The sequence below is a fragment of the Cheilinus undulatus genome, linkage group 2 (genome assembly GCF_018320785.1).
Source record: "Cheilinus undulatus linkage group 2, ASM1832078v1, whole genome shotgun sequence".
Classification (NCBI taxonomy): Eukaryota; Metazoa; Chordata; class Actinopteri; order Labriformes; family Labridae; genus Cheilinus; species Cheilinus undulatus.
The window spans coordinates 7,780,567-7,805,028 of NC_054866.1; the positions used below are offsets into that span (position 1 = coordinate 7,780,567).

Below are 24,462 nucleotides of genomic sequence, written 5' to 3' on the forward strand. Positions count from 1 at the left end.
TCTTTCACTTTTAAACTTCAAATAGCCCCCTCTGCTGTTCTCTTACTATTGATGTTAATTGACTATGCATCCAACAGCATTTGCAGGAATGTCTTTTATATCTCCACAACTTAAGCACTGCAGTTTCTATTATAAACTGACGAGTAAGGATTAAATAGCACTGCTCAGTCTTCATAAGCAGCTGCCAGAAGCCTTCATTATAGCTACACTGTGCTGCTCAAGTCTATACAAATACAGCATTAAAGTTCTTTTGTATTTGCAGCTTAAATTTGGTCCTGTAACTTGGTCCAGTGCTTTAATGAAGGACTTAAAAACACAAGTAGCTCAAAATAAAGCAGCTTGTTGTGCTTTACAGTGCTCTTAAATGTAACAGACATGCATGACAGTCTTGGCTGTCTAACTGTAAGACAAAATAAGACTTTGAGACAAAGAAGAGTCCTGTACAGAGCCAATGTTAGGCTGGAATTCTCTGCCAGTGTGTTATCCAAGAGCGTAACAGAGATCAGTTGAAATGTATGTTAAAACCACACCCCATAGTATTTCATCAACAACCTAATTCATCTGAGTTAACTAACAATATCCGAATGGTTGGCAAAGTCTTAGATGTTTCTCACCCTCTTTTCCCTTGGAATTGCTGTGTAAACATAGGGTAATTTGGATATATCTATAACAGGTCATCCACTTGTGTGTGGTTATTACAATGTGGCATGCATAAATACATTGAATACATATAGGTGCATGCACATCATGATATCTGTTGGTAGACAGACACCAAATATGACATGAGTTTAAGATGTGAGATTATGATTTTGTGTTTTTCTAAAGTGTTTGTTAAATGGATGGCCATTCTGTTTCTGTTCTGTTTGTTTTTATATATATATTTTTTAACTTTCTGAAAGAATTTTTTTATTTTTTATTTATTTTTTTTTTGCACACTGGCCTGGAACTAACCCAACACACCAGATCGACTGCTTCAAACACGAGTTGCATGGATATATTTCACATTCATCTGGGAAAGCTCCCATAGAAAGCCTTTGGGAAGTACAGGACTTTTTCTGATGACAGAGGCGGAGTCTGGCAAATCCACCTGCTTTGCAAGGTTAGCCTGAAATAGCAAGCCTAGCTTTTGGTTCTAGCTGCAGTTGGTCATGTTGCTGTAGTATTCTGCCTTGTCTTTAAATGGTAAATGGACTTGAGCTTGCAAAGTGCTTTTGTGGTCGTCTGACTACTCATAGCACTTATATATCACAGGTCACACCTATCCAGTCACACCCATTCACACATTTGATGGTAAAGGTTGCTATGGAGAATTGTCCATTAGTATTAGCAAACACATCCATACTAATTTCCACACCACCGACAGAGCAGCTGGAGCAAAGTGTGGTTAAGTGTCTTGCCTGAGGGCACATTGATATGTGACTGCAGGAGCTGGGGCTCGGGATGACAGACTCTACCTCCTGAGCAACAGTTGCCCAAAAATAGCTTGCATATTGTAAGACTAATCTCCAAATCCCAACTTCCAAAAGTTATCAAAACTCTGAAATGTTTCCATTAACATTGCTTTCACTTTGCCTGTAGTGACCTGTCCAGGGTATCTGGCTGTAATGTTATCAGTGTCAGAAGCAGCAGGTAGATGACTGCTATGTGCAACACCAGGGATGCCATGATGGCCTTGTTTGTTCAAGATGAAAAATGCAAAAAAACAAACAAAAAACAGCATAGACCAGGCAGTTCCCTGAAAGATCATAATGCATTACGTACTTCCCACCACAGCAAAACATAAACAACATCTTTCCGAGGCAAGTAGTTTATTGGTTTTAGCAGCATTGACAACATTTGGTTTATTGTGTTCACCACTAATGTAGTAGGAACGATGATTCTGCATTTGTGTGTTTCATGCGGGGATGTACTGTGTAGGGAAAACTGCAGATCATCTTCCCCCTTCAGCTTTGTCTGCTTGCTTCTCATCACTGCCGCTGCTTAAAAACTGCACCCATACAAAATGCGTTGGTATTTATAGTGCTAATTGTCTCAGTTACTTTTATTCTGGTGACTCTGTCTCCAAATTTGGGTGCTTTGACTCAATACAACACTGGAGTTTACACGGCCTCACACTGTCGTTAGCTATTCCTGTGGTTGAGAAGCATCATCAGGACCAACCCTGGAAAATCAAAACTTTAAGTAGTTGTGGTTCTTTTTCATTTGATTCTACTCACTCCAGAATATGTCTCCTTTCTCTGTAGTCATATAAATCAATCCATCTTGCCCCATGTAGAAGTCAGCTAAGCCAATCACGTTCATTCTGGTTTTGTTTGCCTCCCCTGAAGTCTCCTGGCACCCCTAGAGGAGGCCAACCTCACACTTTAAAAACCACTGTCACAGACAATACAATCATCCTTTCTGCTTGAATGCACTCTTTATGATTTGTCCTGCAGTTAAAGAATAGAGTGACTTCAAAAAGCTGCCATGGGGACCGAATAAATATGATCTAAATTAAATCTCTTTGTGAAGAGATTGATGGCATTCAGTCATTGTTTTCTAAATGGGTTCTTTGTTTGCACAGTTCTGTAAATTCGATAAACTGATGTGGAGTCATTACTGAATGCTGCTATTCATAGACGCAGCATCGATTTAAATTAAGATGGGTAGGAAAAAAGTAATAATCTAAATGCAGGAGTAATTAAAAATGGCTGTGCCATGGGTCATGGTAAATGAGTGATTCAACATTATTAAACAAGACCTCACTAATATTTAGAGTTGGTGCATGAAACATGAGATCTGAGGCATGCCATCCTCCAAATGGATGAGCTAAAGTAAAAGATAAAAGCACAAAAGGATGGGAACAAAATCAAACAAACTCCACCCTTGATTATTTCAACCTCCCGGCTAACATTAAGGTGATTATTAATGGATAAAAGGGCATCCTTTTGGTCAAGGTGAACCATATTTACAAGTCTCTTGCTTGGGATGTTTGTAGAAAATCTTCCTTTTCTTGTAAGCAAACAACGGCATCCTGCAAGCCTGGGCACATAGACAATCTTTGTGCTAAAAATAGTGCTAAAATGCATATTTACGATCTTTTTTCATACCTGTCACTTGTAATCTTCCTTTGCTGGAACGTAAAAAATAAAAGGTCCTTTTCTGACCCTGCTGGCACCACTTGAGAAATGAACCTAGTGAGAGTTTTAATGTGAAGAGACATGTTTGTTGTGTTGTCCCCAGTGGGTCTTACAGTGCACAGATAATTGCCTGTGTTGTTTGCCGTTTCCCATATGACTGTCAGTGATTATCCATGTCCACGAGGGGAAGAAGAATCACTGCCACATGACTGCTAGATAGAAGAAGCTTTTTCTTTCCATCCCACTCTGAAATGCAGCACCACTTCCCACAGCCCTTCATGTCTTCTTTACCACTTTCCATGTAATCATCGAGTTCCTCTGTGAGAAGTCTGTCTGCATGGATTTTGACGACGCGTAGCGGTTTTTACCGAGTCTATCCGCTAGTGTTTCCACTATCCAGGGTTAACTGATTACCTAAAATATTGATTTTAACCAAAAACTGGAGAGCTTTTGTGAACTGACTGTTGATACAGACTAAACAACATATGTGAATTATTTACAATCTAAACAGCATCTTTAGTCTGACACACAACCAGAGGAAATGGGGAGTTGGGGCTTTATATGATGCTTAGTCAGTGTTTTGCAATTTCATGCTTTAAGTGAACAAGCTCATAGTTAATTTTCACAAGGATTAAAAATTTAATATTTATAGGAATGACGTTCACAGTCCAATAAAGTTCATGCTCTTTTTTTCTCTGCCAAAGCTTCACTTTTTCAGAGAAAATTATTTTTTTCTTGCTGCCATTTACTTTCAGGTATTTCCTACATTAAACCCATAAATTACAACTGTCCACATTATTGGTTTTGAAAATATCATAAGGATTGATTTTATACAGGAAAGGGCAAAGAGCTGAGCACTCAAATAAATTATAGAGAGGGGTCTGGAAATTGTGGGCCTACTTAATAACATGCAAAAGAACCAGACAGTTTATAGTCATAGTTCTTTTTACCAGGTTTTTTTCCTGGTAAATGGAAGTTTTCCTTTCCACTGTTATTTTTCTAAATGCTCCTTGCTGCTGTGTCCATGGTGAATTAATGCTGGGTCTTTATATAACAAAGAGTAGAGTCTAGATCTGCTCTTATTGTGAAGTGTTGATTGGGACAAAGTCTTATTCTAAGCTAAGCTAACTGTCATGCCACTTTGTCACAAGATTTGCAGCTATGATTATGTCTTTATTATCAGTATTACTTAGCACTTACTGCTGTTATTTATGTTCGTCAGTGTGGCTGCACATATTTCTGCTCTATGCTGATAAGGAAAGTATGAGGCAGGGAGAGATGAAGCAAAAACCCAGAGTAGAGCAGGCATCAATGACAACAGAAGGACATTAAGTGAGAAGCTGAATGAAGGAGGAGCTGGGGTGGAGGAGGGCTGCTTGCAGAAAGAGTGGCAGGGCATAGCAAGGCAGGAGCAGCTAAATAAAACAGAGTGAGAGCAATGAGCTAGCGTTGTATTACTCAAGAACGGTCTTGTTCTTGAGACCGGTCTCAGCACCACATTTTACTCACTTCACTTGCTAAAACAACAAATAGCTACATCTGCAAAAACTCGGACATCAGTCCATCTTGTTTCAGAAATACCCCTGAACCCTTACTTTAATCTCATTTTCAGATATGTAAAATGATTCTGGACCTTTCAGTGGCTGGTTCCTGGACTGGCAGAGGAGACAGTTATTGATCTACGAAAGCAGCACTTGGCTAATTGAATATTCATAAGATAAACACGAAGTAGGAGCTGGTAAGCATGCTAAAGGCTATCCAGGCTCACAGCAGTAAAGACATAACTACAGTTGATGGAGGGATTAACGACAAAAGGACAGCAATAAACTATCAACAAGCAGAGGACAACATTTAACTATTACTGAACCAGAGGACCCATTTTTGTTTGAATTGATCAAAATCGTCAATCGGTGAGCAACATAGTTCATTTAAAATGCAGAGTTTTTTGTTGGTGTTTTGTGTGGAGGATATGTGGCTGTTAGTTGCTAATAATGGCTAATGGCTAAGTGGGAGTTTACTGAAGCTACTGGTTGTTTAATGTGTGAAATGCAACAAAAGGCAAATAAGAAGCAGATTGCCATACTTTCTGATCTTTTCTAGTCAACTTGCAAGCAAATAGATGGAATTATGTCTTTTATCAGTCATTTTTAAGTTCAGGTCATGTGTAATCTGTGTTAAAAGACGGGCTGTAATAACAGGATCATAAGGTTGGGCTAAGGTTGGATTCGGTTTTTATTGTCTTGAACTCAGGTGGAACTTTGTACAGAAATATGTGGCTCCAGCCTTGCTCTTGTGAGAAATGATACTGGATCAGTGTTTGTGTTTTTGTCTATTTTGTTGCTGTTAATAATGGTTATGCCCAGTAATGGTGTAGGAGTGAATTCTGGAGGTTGGTCAGTTACGAAAGTCTAGTGTGAACTCTGGACCTAATTTCACCATTTTTTAACGTTATTTTTTAAATAGCCATTAGACATCAGTAAAATCCTTAATCTGTGAAATATAATTTAAGTCATAGCCCTCTGAGAACGGTACTCTTGTGGTTCTGTAAGGTTTTTATTACAAACATCTCTGCTGCTGTCACAGCGTGCAGATGGTAGTGGACACCAAAGTTCCACCGCAGTAATGGTGGCTGCTCAAGATGGCAGCGCCCACAAATCAGCCGTAGGATTAGTGTATACACCCTGCTAAACCTGGGATCCCTGCTTCCTACAGATCAGAGGCAGAATAGCTACAGATGCATGGTATTTGACAGATTTACCCACAGTGGAGAAATATCACGGATTTTGAATGTCAGACAAAAACTACATTGCATTTTAGTCTAGTTTTAGTCATCTTGACAGAAACTAAACTTAGCTTTTGTCAGTTTTAGTCATCACAGATCTATTTTTGTTAGTCTTAGTCTAGTTTTTGTCATGGGAAATTAACACTGAATCAGACAGGAGACGTGGGGGCGTTGTTTTTCTGATGTGATGGTCTAAGAATGCAATAAAGCTCAGCAGTGGTCACCCACTTTTTGGTGGCTCTCAATCTGGAAGTAAATTTCCCATTCAAATCTTCCATTGACATTTCTAAGATCCTTCTATTTATAAACACTTCAAATGCATGAACTAAGCCAACCAGCAAGCCCTGTAGTCATGGCTGTAAAACATTTGATTTGGTGCAAAAAAGCATCTGAAAACTGAGAAAAAGGTAAAGGTACAAGACTGTGAACATATCTTTTTCCAAAAATGAAGGGACTACATGTCCCAAAATTTACTGCGTTTCATTTTAATCATTGGTAAGGATGGTTTTTTAAATGTTCAGACCATATATGGACCTTTATCCCACATGTATCTTTACAGTGTTGCTAAACTGAGTTTATCGGAAAAAAAGCCCTGACAAAAAAGGAATTAAAAATGTGTGCTTACATTTTTGATAAAATGTGAAATACCATTAAAAGACCTGAGTTATAAACTGAAAACCAGCCTTAGTCCTGTACTCTTCATTCCTCTCCAGCACATTACAGGCAGACTTTGCTGCTATTGTACTTTTTCTTCTTGAATTTAGAAACTAATGAGCACCCTGCAATGGGACACAGCTGACATTCTGTGTGTATTAGCCTCATGTGGTCACCAGCTTACGGGCCAACAGCAGAGCTCTGCAGCGGCCCGGCGCATAGTTTGGACGCAGGCCCATGGAGCCTTGGTGAGCAAGGGCAGCAAGGGGGGCTGCATACTATCATTCCTGCAAGCCAGACCTGCAAGAGCTCGACACAAGGCTGTGCTTTGGGAGACGGGTGTGAACATAAGAGTTATGAGTGTGTCCAATGGATATAGGTTAAAAAAAAAACACTGAAGAAAAAAAGAGAACGAGTTGCGTGTGCAAAGATTGTGAGTTTGAGCCTGTGTGCGTTAAGGGGGTCCTGGTCTATCTGGCAGGATCATTAGCTGAGGGAGGCTGCAAAGAGGAGGTCTACTTTCTGAATGCAGGACCCCATGCTGATTTATGGTGATAGATGATGAAATACCCAAGGACATAAAAAAGGGAAAGAAAAAAAAAAACGACTCTGTTAGGGTAGAATGAAGAAGATGTTTATGTTTCATGTGTGTTTAAAGAGGAACTAAACCCTTAGACTACTTTTTGCAGATAAAAACCTAAGTCTGTGTATATTTAGTGGTCCAGAAGATTAGCTAGGGTCCAAATCTTGGCATTTATACACAAAGTATTCAAATTCTGCATTTTCATGTTTAAAAACATGCATAGTGACTACCCTCTACAGGTATAAACTGGCTACTGCAACAGAATTTTTCTATTGGCTTCTCTGGTGCCAAACTGTTTGTTTCCCTATTAGCAGCAGACAACCAAAATTTCAGCAGCTTCCACTAATCACAGACAGGCTGTGTCACTTTGAAATTATGGGTATTGTGGGCTTTTTGCCCAATATGCAGATAGACCGTGTCTTTTTTCTTAAAAGTACTTAAAAGTATACTGGCTTGTGTTTTCACATATCATTGTTTCCCTGTTAAATTTACCTTTTGTCAAAGAGACAATTGTGAATTCACTAGTAGTGTCAAAAAGCAGAAGTTTAGTGGGTAAACATAGGATCAACCAATCACAAATGCTGTTATGATACTCTAGGATTGTGGGTAATGTAGTGCTACATGACCTTATAAAATTGTTTCACACTCAGGCAACAGTAAGAAGTAAGAAGTGGGTGTGTCTTATCATCCCTCCCTCCCAGGCCTTTCTAAGACAGTTTTACTATACACTTGTGAGGCCTGGACACTGACTGATGGCCAGAGGCTCAATACATTTTAAAAATTCGCAGAAAAAAGCTAATCCCTGTTTAATAAAGGATTTTTACTACATCAGAGTGCCTCGGTTTCTCAGTTCTGACTGCCATCAAACACTATGGACTGTTTTTGATAAGTTAACGGGCAAGTCATCACTCCCTTTTTTATGCATTTGAATACTGTTGGCAGGACCATGTGTCTAATGCTGCTGGGATGGGAAGGGTCAGCAGCTGGATAAGGGAGTGGCGGCTGTGCTTCTATATGCACCTGGTGTGTTTTCTCAGGCCTGATCCAACTCATTGGATACTGGGTGCCTGGGAACCGAAGGTCTGGCCTTGAAGGCAGTTGGGAGGATACCTGAAGAGATGGTGTATTGGCCTGGAGTAGGCTTGGACGATGGCCATGAGGACACTGGAGCAGGACAGGGCAAAGGTTGATGTGGCAAAGTAACGACTCAGCGTATGCTCCCACACCTTACCTCACCTATCACAAAGCAGAGCCTGGAGGTAGCCTGGTTTGATTGGTGATGGATGTGAAACTGAATTAACGTCAAAGTTTGGCTTACTTTGAGGCTTCAGACTAGCTGTTTCTCTGTTTTGCTGTGATTCATTGTACTTTAGCTTATCTGTAAAAGATTGTGGTTGCTGAATCTGTTTCAAAATGAGATTTATATACCTGGGCTTTCTTTCTGAAGATAGCTAAATTTTAACACATAATAACTTCAATAACTTTTTAACTTATTTTTATTTATTAAACACATTAAACTGTTGTTACTGAATTTTTAGGTTTAATGTGATTAATACAAACTGTACAACTGTCAAATATCATATCATCTGAAATAATTGGTCCAGTCTGAGAATGAATGGACCAATCAGCATCATCTGAGGAGAACAGGGCTGTAGCTATTTAGGGGGTTTAGTTTTACTGTAAGCAGGTAAATGATGGTAACCAGTGAAGAAATCAGTCCAGATGTAGCTACAGCAGCAAACCGAAAAACACTTCTCTATTAAATAAAGACAAAGTACTAAACTGAAATTGTGTAAAACATGTTGTTGCCCTTCTCTCGGCCAGCTTTGGTAAGAGTTTAATTTTCCAACTGGCTCCACTGATAGTTAACAACAACTACCTAACCAACAGAGCTCCCGCTGCATAGTTCTCCCTGGGGCTGTGCATGCCCACTGCATCACATGTTTTGTTGCTCTGATTGGTCTGTAATGAATGAGACTCTTGGAGAGTGACAAGACTCTCTGAGATTCTTTTCAAAGGTCCTGCCCTTTCTAAACACAGACTTTGGGCTGTCGGCCAGATGGATATGTGATATATAATGGATATGTAAAACAGTCTATTAGGGCTTATCGGTTACACTGAGGATCTTGGCTCTACTTACTTTGACTTGGCATGGCAGCCCAGGGTGGCAGAGGATTTGCTTTTCCACCACAATCGAGCTACCTGTTTGAGGGCACGTCGATGACGTGGCGTTTTGGATCCATGGCGTTAAGCTTCAGTAAGCATTTGTTTATTCTGCCAGAAGAAAGAAGCACCAATTGCTTCTGTTTCAAAGTTTCTTCTTCTTCTTCTTCTTCTTCTTCTATCGATTATCTGGCAGGTATTTCAAAGTTTGGTTGCTACTTTAACACATATGTGAGTCCTCCCCAAATGATGGCTAACTGCTGTGAAGTCTCTGCAGCACGCTGAGGGATGGGGCGGGAACGCTTGGCCCCTGCTCCTCAGACATTGCAGGGTGTTATGTATAGGTATAAAAAAGACTCCAGTCTGTATATGCCTTGCCGACCTAGATGCTATTTCACTGTATGGTTTATCTGCTGATATTTAAGCTTTCTTATGGTTTAAAGTAAAAACAAGAAGAGGGAGAAATAAATGGACTTCAAACTTGTGCTGAACTGAAAGAAAAATCAAATTGCGATTATTTTGATTCATATTGCAATTGTGACATGAATTGCTGTATTGATTAAAATGTTCATTTTATATCATCCTTGTTTTGATTGAAAAAAAACATAAAAATATGTATAGTACCATTTTTTGCAACCTATTCTATAGAAACGACACTTAAATGTAGCATCATGTGTAGACAATATCATTTCTGCTGCAAAAAATGTATTAGATTGAAAGGGTGCAACAATTCATCGATGTACAGTGCTTAACAAATTTATTAGACCACCTGTCATATTTGTCTCAGAGACCATCAAGCATCATGAAGTGCTTTAATGTGGACTCTTTCATTTTCAGTCAGCTCTCCTTGTTTTACCATTTTGAACAGGAATGAGGGATTTCAAACTGAATTCACCATTTTATACCCAAATTTGAGCCGGCTCTCTGGGCTTCTCTGAGAGGTCAGAAATGAATCAAGCATAACATTCAACCACTAAAACTCTTTTTCTGTTCAGGAATGCAAGTAAATAACTATAATTTGACATATTAATACAGAAATATGAATGTGCGCTACTATTTTTTCAGTTTTTTTGTAAATCAGTAAATGAGACAATTAATGGATAACAATAATAATTGTATTTTAGCATTAAAAATATCATTTTGGTTAAAGAGCTTCTACATATTGGTGTATTAACCCCTTGGTTCCCAACCTGGGGTTCGGGGCGCCAAAGATCTCGGGGGGGGGCTGCCAAAAAAAGATTTGCAAATATTGACTAAAGCCATGATAAAACAGTTATAAAGTAGTTTATGCAAAGGTCTTCAGATAATAAAAGCATTCGTAGGCCTCTTTTTAGGGTTTTATCGGCGAAAAAATTCAAATCTTTTTTCATTTTTTTTTTCAAATCATTTTTGGCGTCAGTGTGTCACTTTTTCTTCTCTCCTGGGTCCTGGGGGGGGGGCTCCGCTTTTCGTAGGTGCATGTAGGGGGGGCTCCAAGGAAAAATGGTTGGGAAACACTGCATTAACCATTGCAGAAGCATAATATCTGTTTTTGCCCTCTTATTTACATTTTACTGTTTCTCTTTTAATTTCTTATGTCTTTAATTTTGGTCCTCGGTCTCAGCCTGTGTAGTGGGTTCCTGCATTGCCTGGGTTCCTATCATTTTATGGTACTGATGTCTGTGTCTTGCCTGCATCCTGATGTTCATGATGTCTTAGCTGTGCAGTATGGTTTCATGTCTGCACTCTGATTGATGTCTGTGATGTCTTAGTTTGCATGGCATCACAGGTCATCTAGGTTTGGTTCTATATTGTTGCTCTTTATCGATGTAGATGAATTATTATCTGTCTACATGTCACGTTCTGTTTCTTGTCTTTTGTCTAGGTTGTTGCTTTGTTTTTGTACTTGCTTCTGCACTTGTCAAAGCACTTTGTAAACCCATGTTTTTAAAATATACAATACAACAATATACTATACAAATAAAGTTATCATTATTATTATTATAAAAATGATTTTGGTAATCACCAATGCTGTTGATTAAGGGCAGCTGTGGCATAAACCTTACTTTGGGTGCTGGTCTAATAAATTTGTTAAGCACTGTATATATCGATACATCGATTGGTTGATTGATGATCCAATCAGATCGATGGAAAGTCAAAAAATTGATCCAAATTGATGCCTGAAGCTACGCTTTTGTTTTGAAATTCATACCTGTTGACAGTTTCTGCCCCTGGCAGCATGGGAAAGAGGATATCCTCTCCTTTCTTGGCTGTGTGGACATATTTCAGACAGATGCTACTGCAGGATGGGCCTCTACCCTTAGTTTGTCGACTACAGCTACACTTTTATCCGTATACAACCACCGTATTGGATCGTTCACAGATAAAAAAACACTTAATCCGTTATGTTGAGGTAGCGTGAGTGTTGTCTGCTGCAGCAGACTCCAGATAAACAGAGAGGGAAAAGTCAGCTGCATCATGTCCCCTGATACACTGATTTTATTTCGCTGTCTAATGTTAGATTTATAATGAAAATATAAGCTACCCAAACATACTGTGGTTTATGCAGGCCAGCTGCTCTATTTATACCCCCCATCCCCTCGCTCTTGTTATGAGGCTGCTTATCACAGGAGTATCTTTTGAATTAAAACCTTTTTCTAGTGTAACATCTCCATTTATTAAAACCAAGGTTGCAATAATTCAAAAATAATAAAAATTCCCCTATAGCAAATCGACTTGAATTCCTATCGTGGAAGATTTTGTGATACCTGTAAATATCGTATTGTTGCCCAAAATACTTCTATGAACATATTCCATCAGCTGAGGATCCAGATGCCGCAGTGAGCATCATCAGGGAATGATTATTGAAAAGAGAATTTTTCACATGAATTAAAGCCATTTTCTTACTCCCTACTGATTCCTGTCATCAGTGTGAGCTTTCTGCCACTCCGCGGCTGGAACTGCAGTGACTCACGCTGACTATGACGTCACGTGCATGCATACCCTCATTAAGCAGCCAGCAGTGACTCTTATCTTTACATTTGAATCAGAATACCTATGACATTAATTGAAGTTTAGGCCACTGCAGTTGTAACGGTACATTAACGTTGTCCAGCCTGTAGCTGCTTCTGTGTGATGTGACCTGTAGCTTAGTCCCAATGCAGTGTCCATAAACTACTGCCACTGACGTGATCCTAGCTATTACAGACAACAGTGCCTGTTCTGGGGAACCATGATATGAAATTAGGAGATTGTTTCAGTAATTTTCCATGAAAGACAAAGATTTTCTAGGACATTTTAAGAAACTGGTCATTGGTTTTCCCAGTTTTCTAGGATGCATTGGACCCCTGACTGTTACTGAAATGATATAAATCACTGAAAAAAGGGCCATTCCTTCTCTGCACAGCCCCAGCCCTTCCTATCACTATGTTCCTCCGTCTTTCTCCTCCTCCCACACAATCGTCTCCATACAGTCTGTGCAGATGGCGCAGAGCTCCTGTCGGGTGAGCCTGCTGATCGCCTGTCGGATCGCTGCCTTCCCACTGCTCTCTCTTCTCATGCACCAGCCAGTTGTGTTTGTATTGCAGTCCAAAAGAGTAACACCCCTCCCCCCCCCCCCAACTCTTGAACAAAAAGGGCTCAGGAGAGGGGGAACAAGCAGAACCAAAACAAAACTTGGCTCGGATCAACAGCGGAGACAATCCCCACCAAACACGCAACAAGCCCCACTTGGCAGAAAGGACGCAATGGGCCGGTAAAAGCTTCCCTCCAGATGAGTAACGGTCCAGTTTGAATAAGGGGAATGAGTTATCGGACTCAAGAGGGAGTCGAAGTCCAGTTTGTGCAAACAACAACACAACAGTTTTACTTTAAAAATGTAATGCGTCATGTTTTCTTATTGCACAATCACTTCTTATTCATTTCATCGTGGTTGCTTCCTCTTTAGCTTGTTGTTGATTTTACTAATTCATCCTTTTTTCTGACTCTCCTTTGCCAAAGGACAACTGTCCCTCTCAATGAAGATCAGACATAAGAAAAACTGAGACATTACAATGTCTGGACTCTTTCCAGATGAAAAAAAGACAGAACAACTTTGCAGGGAAGGATTATAGGGAGCTTTCCTTTTCTAAAAACAGCATCTGGTTGAAATTTGCACAATTTTGGCTTTCTGTCAAAAACCAATTATTTCCTGAGGAGTCACTCTGCAGCCTAGAAGACATGAGAGGCTTATCTTGTAATGAGATGCCAAAATGCTGAGCAGAAGCTAATCTTCGTCATGTTTTGCAGTAATTGGATCCACAAAATTACTATTGACCCGGCTACATTTCAAGAGGAGTGCCTCTCCAAGTAAACAGTTGATCACAGCACTCAAGATGTATCACTGGAGGAGCTGTAGCTAATCAGGGGATGTTCCATCCAGCCTTGTTAACATTCATGTGGGTGTAGTGAAGGGCAAAAGGAGAAAGAAGGGGGCATGGAGGAAGGGAGCAAACAAGAGAGTGGGTTCTCGTGGGAAAATACAGATAAGGACTAAATTATTTTACAATAACAGTGGAGGGGCATCATCAAACAGAGACCAATGAATACATGAGTTATGTTGTTAACTGCACTCTCGCATTAAGGCTGGATATTTCCCACAACCTCACCATAAAATACTGTATATATTTTAATGCAGAGATCTTTAAACCATACCTATCCCAAGACACGCCAATTCAAGATAATAGCTATATTATGCACAGTATTGACAGCTGCTGCTCTTCATTGTAGAAGATAACAGCAAAAGCCCTATCCGTACATGATTAGTATTACCTAGGGACCTCTGTTAATTGTAATAATCATGTGGGATGTCTCTGTTTTAATTACAGCTGGGAAATTAATCACAAATTACATTAAACCACAAAATGGCATGCTCTAATTTACAAATTGCAGAAGATGCAATATTCCCTTAACTTTAAATGTCTTAAAATACCATTTTTTGCAGCAGCAATTATTCACATTATGCAAACATTCAAGTGTCATTTTTTTTCTTGTATGTATATTGCATTAAAAAAACTTCACTAGATATCCTCAATGTCTGCATTTAGAATAAATTTGAGCTCAAACACTCATCAAGACACCGGAATCTTTTGGTCCGCGCTGGTAGCGTTGCTATGCATTAACCGTTTCTTCGGACGGTTTTGTTGCTTGCAGCTGTCGCTGCCATAACAGCTTTCATACCAGGCATGAGTTTGCTGCGTCTTGGTTTTGCCTCCCTGCTGTCAAAGCTCTGTCATTCCTCCTAGGTTTTACATCAATAAAACTCCCTTCAAGTGACTGGATTCAGTGTGTAGTGGAAGCATGCTGGGAGCTTTTCAAAATAAAAGCATTATGTACATACGAAGGGAGTTTCTCCAAAGAAATGCTAAAGTGGGCTTTTACTTTGAAAAGCGCAAACCGGAAGGGTTTTCATACTGTGTTTATCTTTACCTGCAATATTTTGAACCGTGTGGAAACAGAAAGCTTCATAAATAGCAGAGGTTTGGGGGATAACTTCATTAAACAGACACATCTTAGCCCGTGGCCATCATCTGGTTCATCAAAAACAGATTTCAAACATATTCTACATATGTGGAAGTAAATATTTGCTACAACAACGTAAATATGGCTCTGTATTTATCATTTTCCTGCCTAGTTTGACTGATAACAGCTCGTGGTGCAGGGGGAAAATAGAAGAGACCACAAATTTTAAAATTCTGCGTGTGTGAGACGTCCAGTGTCTCTGAGATGCAGCCACTGGCTGTCAGTCTGAAACAGCGGTTACTCCATAGGAGCGATGCAGCACTGTGACATCACAGCACCAGTGCAGACCAAAAAATGGCAGCATCCTGGTGAGTTTATAAACTAAAAGTACTCAAAATGCAGGTATCTAGTGAGTTTTTTAGTTCAATATACATATGAGAGACACAAATATCTAACCAACAAGATGAAATTGTCTGATCATGCAGGGTTCCTTTTAACAAAAATCCTCCTTATCCTGTTTAATGTATGTTTTTTCTTTATCAAAACAAATAACATGAAAATAAAAATCCCCTTCAAGAAAGCAACAGATAAAAAAAATGCAATATGAGCAAAACTAATTGCTATTATATATTTTTTATCATTCTGCCCTAATCTAATACTGAAAATGCTTAGCGTTAGATCAGGAAGTCATACCCCCAGCCAAGATCAGCTGATACCAATGATTGCCTCCCAGCTCTCACAGCCAATCACAGCTCTTTCTCTTAACTCAGCGGTCCATCTGAATATGAGGTACTTCTCACTTCCCTGCTTGCATTAATGCAGATGCAACAGCAGAGTTTAAAGCTTATTTCACCCTCAGTCATGCCACTATGGATTAAAAGCTTCTGGAATAATTTCATTGCTTTCAATACACACTGTCATAAATGCATCTGTCCATACACCACTGCCTCTGATAGATAACGGTGATGTTCTGTACATGCATGCATCTTCTCAATGCCTTAAATCTTCAGATACTGTGTACGACGGGGCGCTGAGGTTGATAACGAACCTTAAGTCCTTTACTCACTATCGTACTCTATATGATTGAGTTTGGCCTACTTTATCAAAGCGCAGGCTAAATCATTCGCATATCCTTGTTTATAAGGCCATAATAAATCTGCTTCCATCATACTTGTGTGATCTTATTCATGTGAAAAGTTCTGGAAGTTACAGTCTTTGCTCTGTGACTCAGTCACAAGACTTGTTTTTGCTCTCTGTTCCCAAAGTCCTTCTTAAAAAAGGAGTTTCAGGTATGCTGCTCCTGCAGCCTGGAATCTGCTCCAGGAGACTCTTTGATTTAGGGAGCTGGACTCTTTAAATCTATTTCAAAAAACGCTGGAGGATGATGCTTCAAGTTGTAGATGTTTTGACTAATGACTTTGAGCTCTGTGATAGAGAATTTGCTTGAACTGTGTTCTCAACTGTTATTTTTCAGGTCCGTAACTCTGTTCATTGTGCTGCTGCCTGTCTTGGCCAGGACACTCTTGTAAATGAGATTATTGATCACAATGAGGTTATCCTGGTTAAATAAAATAAAATAAATTGATTAATATGGGTGTTTCTAGCAACGCGCTCCCTGGAAAGTCAAAGCATGCTGCTTGACTAACCCAGGGAGCATCTTTAGAGCAGAGCTTTCTCTGTCAAGTAAAACTATATATCCATTTTGCAATAAAATGGTTAAATGTGTGATGAGGCTGTTCCCGACTAAATGTAGGTTATAATATAGAGTGATTTAGTGTTAGAATATGCCGAGGAACCTAAGAATAATCGCAAATTAAATTCCAATTGTAATATTGGGGAAAAATTGCAATTAGATTACTTTTCAGCCCTAGTCTGATCTTGTTGAAGTTTCTTCATTCTTCAAGTCTGACATAAACCTTAATAAAACAATTCTACCACTAAAATTTAAATCTCCCCACCTGCTGCATTATTACATTGAAACAAATGAAGATGAGGTGACTTCTCACCTGTCTTGTCTTAGGATAGAGAGGGATCTGGAGCAGCCTGTCTGCCGTCTGGTGCAGAAAGTGGGGGTCCAGCACTCTGATTTTACTGACGTCAGCCAACCAGATCTGGGGAGGAGGCTTCCAAAAGCCTTTCCTGACCTGGAACGCACACATAAACAGAGGAAAAGATAAAACACAGGCTGTTTTTAAAACTAAAAGGAACAAAAGGACAGAAAGTGAAGTCAAAGACTGCCAGTGCTTCTGAGCACATTGAGTTTATTTGCACAAACAGAGATGCATGCGAACCTACAACTCCTTCACACCCTGAGGCAACCAATTTGAAGTGCAAATTAGAAGGTAAATGATCTTGCATGACTTAGCAAAGGAAGCCTGGAGGTGCCGGGAGCAACAGAGAGACGGATGTCTGTGATGGAAACTACATTTAAATCTAAAGGGTGCTGGCATCAGTGAAGTAGAACCTTTTAAGTGTTTGCTTCTGCTGTGGATGGCTGGTGAGACAGGAACAGAGACTAAGGAGTGTTTACATTAGGCAAAGAGGGAGGAAAGAAGTGAGACAGAGTGGCATGTTGAGTGTGTGTTTGTGTGTGAGAGTGCATTCTCACACATATCCTGTACCCTCTTCTCATTATAAAGAATCTCTTTAAGCCATCGTAGATCTTGCTGCTTAAAAGGCACCAGGACCATCAGCGTGCTGGGTTCGTTGTGCAGTCCAGGGTTGTAAGACGCTGACTCGGGGTAGAAGAACCTCATGGTGGTCTTATTCCCCACGTCCTCTTCATAGCCTCTGACTGGAGCATCGTTCAACCTGAGATGGAGACAAGAGAACCACATGTATGAACAAATTAGACTTGCTGTATTTAGAAAGGTATTTCAGTCAACAAAGCAAAGTTGAGAGTTGCAGCAAGCCAAAGAAATGCTCATGCTTCTGTGTAGTTTCCTTTTCTCCTGCAATGGATTCTAAAAGCTTGAAACACAAAGAGGCGCCTTTGTATGGAGAAAATTCTCACATTTCCACCATCAGATGTGAAATGGACCATGGGTCATGCTGAGCAGACTTCGTCACTCAAGAGAGAAATGCAAATTACGCGGTGATTTTGTTGGTTATTAAAGTGTCTAATCAATAAGGCTGATCTGACATTCATGTCAGCCTTTCCTAATGATATCAACTATTCTGTATTTCACATTTAGAGCATAACATCAAGACGTGAAAGACAAGGGTTGTGTCTGAAATCACACTCTGATTCCCCACTCCCTTTTCTCTCTATAGGGAGCTATCTACAGTAGACTAGTGAACTAAAAAGCACAATTTAAAAAAGTGCTGGACTTTCCAAAAATAATAAATTCCTCATTTTTATTTTGGACTCTACTCTGACTGCCTAGGATGATGTTATCGCTGTAAAGTCTATAATATAAGTTGGCCCAGTATACAGTGCTTATAAAAAATAATCACCCCTTGGATGTTTTACCCATTTAATGATTTCATAAATCAATCACAGTCAATATAATTTGGCTTAATTTGACAAAAAAGCTCTTTAATGTCAAAGTGAAAACAGATTTCTACAAAGTAATATAAGCTAAATAAAAATATGCCAGGTAAAATAAGCAACCTAATAAATATTCACTCCCTTTAAAGAGACTGACCTAATTCAACAGAGGTCCAGCCAAATGGTGCTAGTAGTCTCACAATTAGTGATACAGGAATCACCTGAGTGCAGTGAATGTGTCTCAGGTGATTGCAGTATAAAGACATGTGTCTGACAAGTCCAGTCACTGGTTAATCAGTATTCCTGGCTACCATTACAACATGAAGACAAAAGAACATTCCGAGCAACTCAGAGAAAAGGTTCTTGAAAAGTATAAGTCAGGGGATGGAGACAAAAAAATGTGCAAGGGACTGAAAATCCCTGAGTTTCAATAAAATCCAGCATCAAGAAATGGAAGGAATATGGCACATGTGTAAATCTGCCTGGATCAGGCTGTCCTCACAAACTGAGTACAAGAAGGAGACTTGTGAGAGAGGCCACCAAGACAACTATGACTGCTCTGAAGGAGTTACAAGCTTCAGCAGCTGAGATGGGAGACTGCATCAGTGTTAATTTCGTGGACTAAATCTATGACTAAAAATGTTTGTCGACAGCTGTTTTTCCATGACAAAAACTAGATTAAGACTAACTTAAAACAGATCTTTGATGACTAAAATGACTAAAACTGATTAAAATTAAGTTTAGTTTTCATCAAGATGACTAAAACCAGACTAAAATGTAATTAAGTTTTCGTCGGACATTCAAAATCCGGGATATTTCTCCACTGTGGGTAAATCTGTCAAACAACAATGTAGCATTTCTACCTCTCAGCTGTAGAAAGCAGGGACCCCAGGTTTGGCAGAGTGCAGAGAACACACTACATGGCTTGGCACCAGATTTAGGCAAGAAAATAAATGCTTGGACTAAAAGTAAAGACTAAAATATGAGGACTTTTTATGGACTAAAACTAGACAAAAATGTTTTTGAGTTTTCATTGACTAAAACTAAAAAGGGAAGAAATTACTAAATGTGACAAAAACTAAAAGACATGTGATCAAAAGACTAAGCCTAAAATTAAACATAGTTGTCAAAATTAACACTGCTCTGCATACAGCAACTTTTGGTTCTTCACCAGTCAAAGCTTTATAGGAGAGTGGTAAAGAGAAAGAGAGACTCCATGGTCAAGTGGAAGAAAGTTCTTTGGTCTGATGAGACTAAAATGGTGCTTTCTGACTATCTGACAAGATGCTATGGCGGACACCAAACACTGCACCATCCCCACTGTAAAGCATGGTGGTGGCAGCATCATGTTGTGGGGATGCTTCTCAGTAGCACTGGGAGGCTTAAAAATTAAAATGGCAAAATATAGGAAAATCCTGGAGGACAGCCTACAAGAGAACTACTGCAAGGGAGAAGATTTATTTTCCAGCAACACAATGACCTGAAGCATAAGCGAACGCTACACAGAAATGGTTTAAAGACATAAGGTGAATGTTTTGGAGTGGCTAAGACACAGCTCAGACCTCAATCCAATAGAAAACTTGTGGCTGAACTTGTAGGGCTGTTCACACCCCATTTCAGTGCAACCTGACAGAGCTTGAGTTGTTTTGCAAAGAACAGAGTAAAATTGCAGTGTCCAGATATGCAAGCCTGATTGAGACCTATCCACACAGACTCAGTGCTGCGATTGCAGCCAGAGGTGACTTTGGCAAAGGTGACTTGAAGGGGATAAATATTTATGCAGTCACTTATTTCACATTTTATATTTTATTAAATTGGCATTACTTTTTAGAAATCTGTTTTCACTTTGACATTAAAGATGCTTTTATTGTCAAAAAAGTCAAATTGACCATGATTGATTTATAAAAAGAATAAAAGGGTAAAACTTCCAAGGGGGTGTAGAAATATTACTTATGGGCACTCTATAATCCACAGTCTGGTATTTGGAATCTCACAAAGGGCAAAAAAAGTTTAACACTTGAAAGACAGTGGCAGTCATTCTGACTGTTTTTACGTTTGTTAAATGTATAACTTTGCTGAGTTATAATCATGCTGCTGGTCTCCTTTTCTTTAAAGTGTCTGCATTTTAACTGGTCATTTAAACAAATTCCAAAAAAGGCAGAGCAAATGGGATCTAGAGAGACAACAGGCAGTCATTTTAATGCACAGATTTTACTTCATTTAAATAGCTCTACATTTTTCTGCAGTGGCAGCTGCATCTTTGCTGCTTGGCAGAATTCACTGTTTCTCACAGTACTGGCTTAGTGGACATGGGGTATCAGTAGAGCCGCTGCCCTTTATTCAGACGCTACAGCTCTCGCTGCACTGGTTGCAGGTTCAACTTTCAGTCCAGATTCACTTCAGGACATCTTCATCCTGGGTCATAAAAAACAGCAGCTATAATCTGATTCAACTTAGGTTCTTCCTTCCGCACCCATATACCAGCTGTCATTTCCCAGAGCTGCCAATCTAACAATAACATACCCTAAAACAAGTCTTTATTGTCCCAGAGGGGCCATTTAGTCTGCAACAGAAGTTCACACAAGCAATGCTCCCATGGATTTCATCATGACACATAGATAGGCGGTGAGCTTTGACACACAACAGTCCAAAATTACACAATTCCACCAGTCCAGGATGGTTAATAGCCTACAGCTTATTTAAAACCCAACAGCTGAGGGAACAAATGACCTCAGGTATCTGTTAGATCTGGCCCTCCTGGCAAAAGTAAACCTCCTCCCTGATGGCAGACGTCTAAACTCTGCATGCTGAGGGTGCTGAGGGTGTCCCAGGATGGCCTTGCTTTCTGTGCAGCCCTCTCTCAAAAAACAGTCAATGTCATTTAAGTCAAATCCCACTATCTTTCTGCAAAGTTTAACACTGCTTCCCAGCCTGTTTTTGTTAATTATTTATGGGGTAAGGACGCATAAAATGAGTGAAACATCTAAATATTGCAAAAGGCCAAGCGATTAGGTTCTGCCCCACGTTGGAAAATCCACTATTTTAAACTCTATCCACTGTACTTCTCTAAAAAATACACTTGTGTACTCCCTGACACTAATACCTGTATTTCAAGCAGTATTGGACATATTTGTGATACTGGTATCAGAATCTGAACAACCCCAATTGTAAGGATGGTGCGTGGGTATTTATACTGGCTCACTGTCCTCACAGCAATGCCACTGATGAGTGTTGGTGCAGGAACAGGCCAGTTTAAATAAAAATCAATTAGCATGTCTTTTGTCTTGGACACATTGAGATGCAAGGAGGAGTCATTACACCATCTGACAAAATTGTCCAGACATGGACCATGGCCCACCTCATGGCCCTGGAGGAGGCTGACTAACTGAGTCATCAGCAAATTGTACACTAAAAAACTGTCACTGCACAAACAACTTTGCTTTATTCCTTTGAACAAGTTCAACTCAAGTTCATCTTAGGAAACACCCTGAATCCTTCCTTAACCAGTAATGGGGATGACGGTGTTAAATGATGACACTTCACTTTGAAAATCCAGACATGCTTTAACAGAGGCTAGACATGTTTCTATGACTGAAACAGCAGGTGACGTCAAAGTCTCAGGCATGCAGTGTTAGTCTAAATGCCAGTAACCTTACTTTACTTACTATACTTGGCCAGTGAACGATAAGCCTCTGAGAGGAGGGGGAGTGAAGGAGGGAGGGGTTGATAGGGGGAGAAAAATGCTTCGTGGCCCGGCCAAAATCTGGCTAGTTGAAAGAGGCTTATAAAAACTCAGAATGCATGGATTCATTCCAAGGCTGTAAAGTCAGATTTGCTGAGTGCCTTTGTCCCTGAATAAACTAAAACCTTTCTGTTCTGCTTTGTAAAAATCCACTTGACCGAAAAGATTGCTAATTGCTGAGAGGAGGGCTCTATGTCAGGGTCAGACGGTCACACAGCCGGATACTGTCAATCATTAGCTCACAGCCAAGTGTGCTTCAGATTCTGATTCAGATACCAATGCCAAGATTTCACCCTATTCCCTTCAAAGGTCACTCAGAAATAATCTGTCAGTTCCTCTAACTTAGTCCTTTAAATCCTGAAAAAGGGGGGTGGATATTTTAGTCTTTGGGCTATATCTTTATTATCAAATGGTAACATTTCACTGGCTATTAAAGATTCTAGACTCTCTGCCCAGGACTGTTGTGACATGACCCGCAGGACCAGGTCGGGCCAAGATCCAAGCCCAGGCCAAGTCAGGTCAGGCTCAAAAGGGGGTCAAAGACAGAGCAGCATAACAGTATTTTATCTATATTTTTAGTTTGTCCATTTTTCTCGTGTTAATTTTTGACCAACCTCCCTTGGTGCAGACCCACTGCATAAATTACAAGATGCACTGCCAAGCACCACTCATGTTTCATGAATTATGAAGTCTCCTCAATAAAAGCTACACTCCAAGCAGCATTTTTTCTAAACATTATAGCACTGTTTTCTCTAGAGGCATGTTTTTGAGTGAACAAGTGAGAAAAGCTGTTAAAAAGTGGCACTGCCAGCCTGCTCCACTCCATGAGCACACAGTGAAAAAAAATGCAGTGGGGTCACGAGTGCAACTCAGTTTACCAATGAAGTGAGTGAAGAGCAGATGTTAGCTGTCAGTAAACAGACTGATACTTTCCACGATGCCCTGCACATTTCACAGTGATGTCAGCACGTCCACTAATCTTAACCGCTGTGTTTATCATCAGCAGGAAATAGGCCGTGTCTGTAATACATCCTTTCTGTCATTTTAACAACTCTGAATTGTAGTTTAATAAAACAACCAGCTTATTAGAAATGTCGGGTCAAAATTGTGCTTGGACCATTAAACACATTAAATCAAATGGGCTCAGAGAATGTACACAGGCTCTTTCTTTAGTGCTGTAGTACTTGAGAACAGTCTTGGTCTTAAAACCAGTCTTAAGACCACATTTTGAATGTCTTGGTCTTGTCTTGGACTCGAGAGCATTTTTACTCGGCCTTGTCTCGGTCCCGGACTTGCCAGACTCAGGATTTTCCATCAAGACCGCTTGAGACCAGCACTGATCTGCTATTCGTCAACTTCATTAATGTGATAATAAGGAGGAGCACTTGCTAAAATAACAAATAGCTACACCTAAAAAAACTTGGACATCAGTCCATCTTATTTGTAGTCAGAAAAACCTCTGAACACTTACTTTAGGCCTCATTCACCTGACAAATCAAGATAAACATCTCATTTTCAGATATTTAAAATAATTTCTGACTTGTCAGTGGCTTTGAAATTCATACAAGGATTTGTTTTTTACAAGAAGTTAGTTAAATAAATTTAAGGCTTGAAATATTTGCATGTTGTGCTTTGAAAGAGTTGCAGACACCTTGTTTTTATCCCTCAAATTTATTGAAAAGAAAACTAAAGTTAAAAGGAGAATGCTCTTTAACTGTTCAACCTTGTCATGGCTTTTTAAAATGGATTTTTATGGTCTCGTTTTGGTCTTGACTCAGGTCTCGCCCCCCAGAAAGTCTTGTCATGGTCTCAGTGCGCTCCAGTCTCGGGCAGCTCTTGGTCTCGGATAGTGTGGTCTTGAGTACAACACTAGATCTTTCACTGCATGCCATTCTTTCTCATCCCTGATTCCAGCTCTATCCACTATCCCATCTTGCCAATAAAGCCAGTCTTTAAAAAAATATATAAGTAAAACTGTAATTGTTAAATTTGGTCGCTGATGCAGTAGAGCAGGTTTGTTTGTTTACTGATCCTGTCATTTCCTTGTGTCCAGACTACAAAATATGTATATAAAAAACTGTGTTGTCCTTGATGCTTACCGAATGACCACGTCATATTTGTTGATGATGCTTCCCAAGGAGCTGTTTTTAATGGCATAGCCATTTCCTATGACTACACAGGTTCTGCATTCAAGTCTGTTGAGATAAAAAAGATCCATGTCTACACAAAGACAAAGACACAAAGTTCAAATATGGCACTCTGATGTTCAAATATCCCTCTTATGCTGGGGTTGTCAACTACATTTGTACAAGGGCTGGTGTTTTTTTTTAAAGACGCTTATAGAGCTGGCTTCCCAAAAATTAAACTTAAATAAATAGTTTAGTCCAGTTAACTAAGTTTGGCTCAATTCTTTTGTTTTCCTTCAAAAGTATAAATATTTTTTTGACTTTG

General features: G+C 39.7%; 2 protein-coding genes across 7 annotated transcripts in view; one reads left to right on the forward strand and one right to left on the reverse strand.

Moving 5' to 3' along the window:
* The window catches only part of st3gal4 (ST3 beta-galactoside alpha-2,3-sialyltransferase 4), a 96,550-nt gene that overhangs the window by 11,404 nt on the left and 60,684 nt on the right, over nt 1–24,462 (reverse strand). For 3 of the 4 annotated variants that reach the window (XM_041801421.1, XM_041801402.1, XM_041801411.1), the window contains exons 8-10: nt 24,111–24,206; nt 17,401–17,590; nt 16,786–16,923 (exon numbers count right to left, since the gene is read on the reverse strand). In XM_041801421.1, the coding sequence (XP_041657355.1) occupies nt 16,786–16,923; nt 17,401–17,590; nt 24,111–24,206 (424 nt within the window). The remainder of the gene's footprint in view (nt 1–16,785; nt 16,924–17,400; nt 17,591–24,110; nt 24,207–24,462) is intronic. The other variant, XM_041801429.1, reaches the window with a different exon arrangement.
* Nucleotides 1–24,462, forward strand: part of tbrg1 (transforming growth factor beta regulator 1) — a 150,747-nt gene that overhangs the window by 3,491 nt on the left and 122,794 nt on the right. The window lies entirely within an intron of this gene.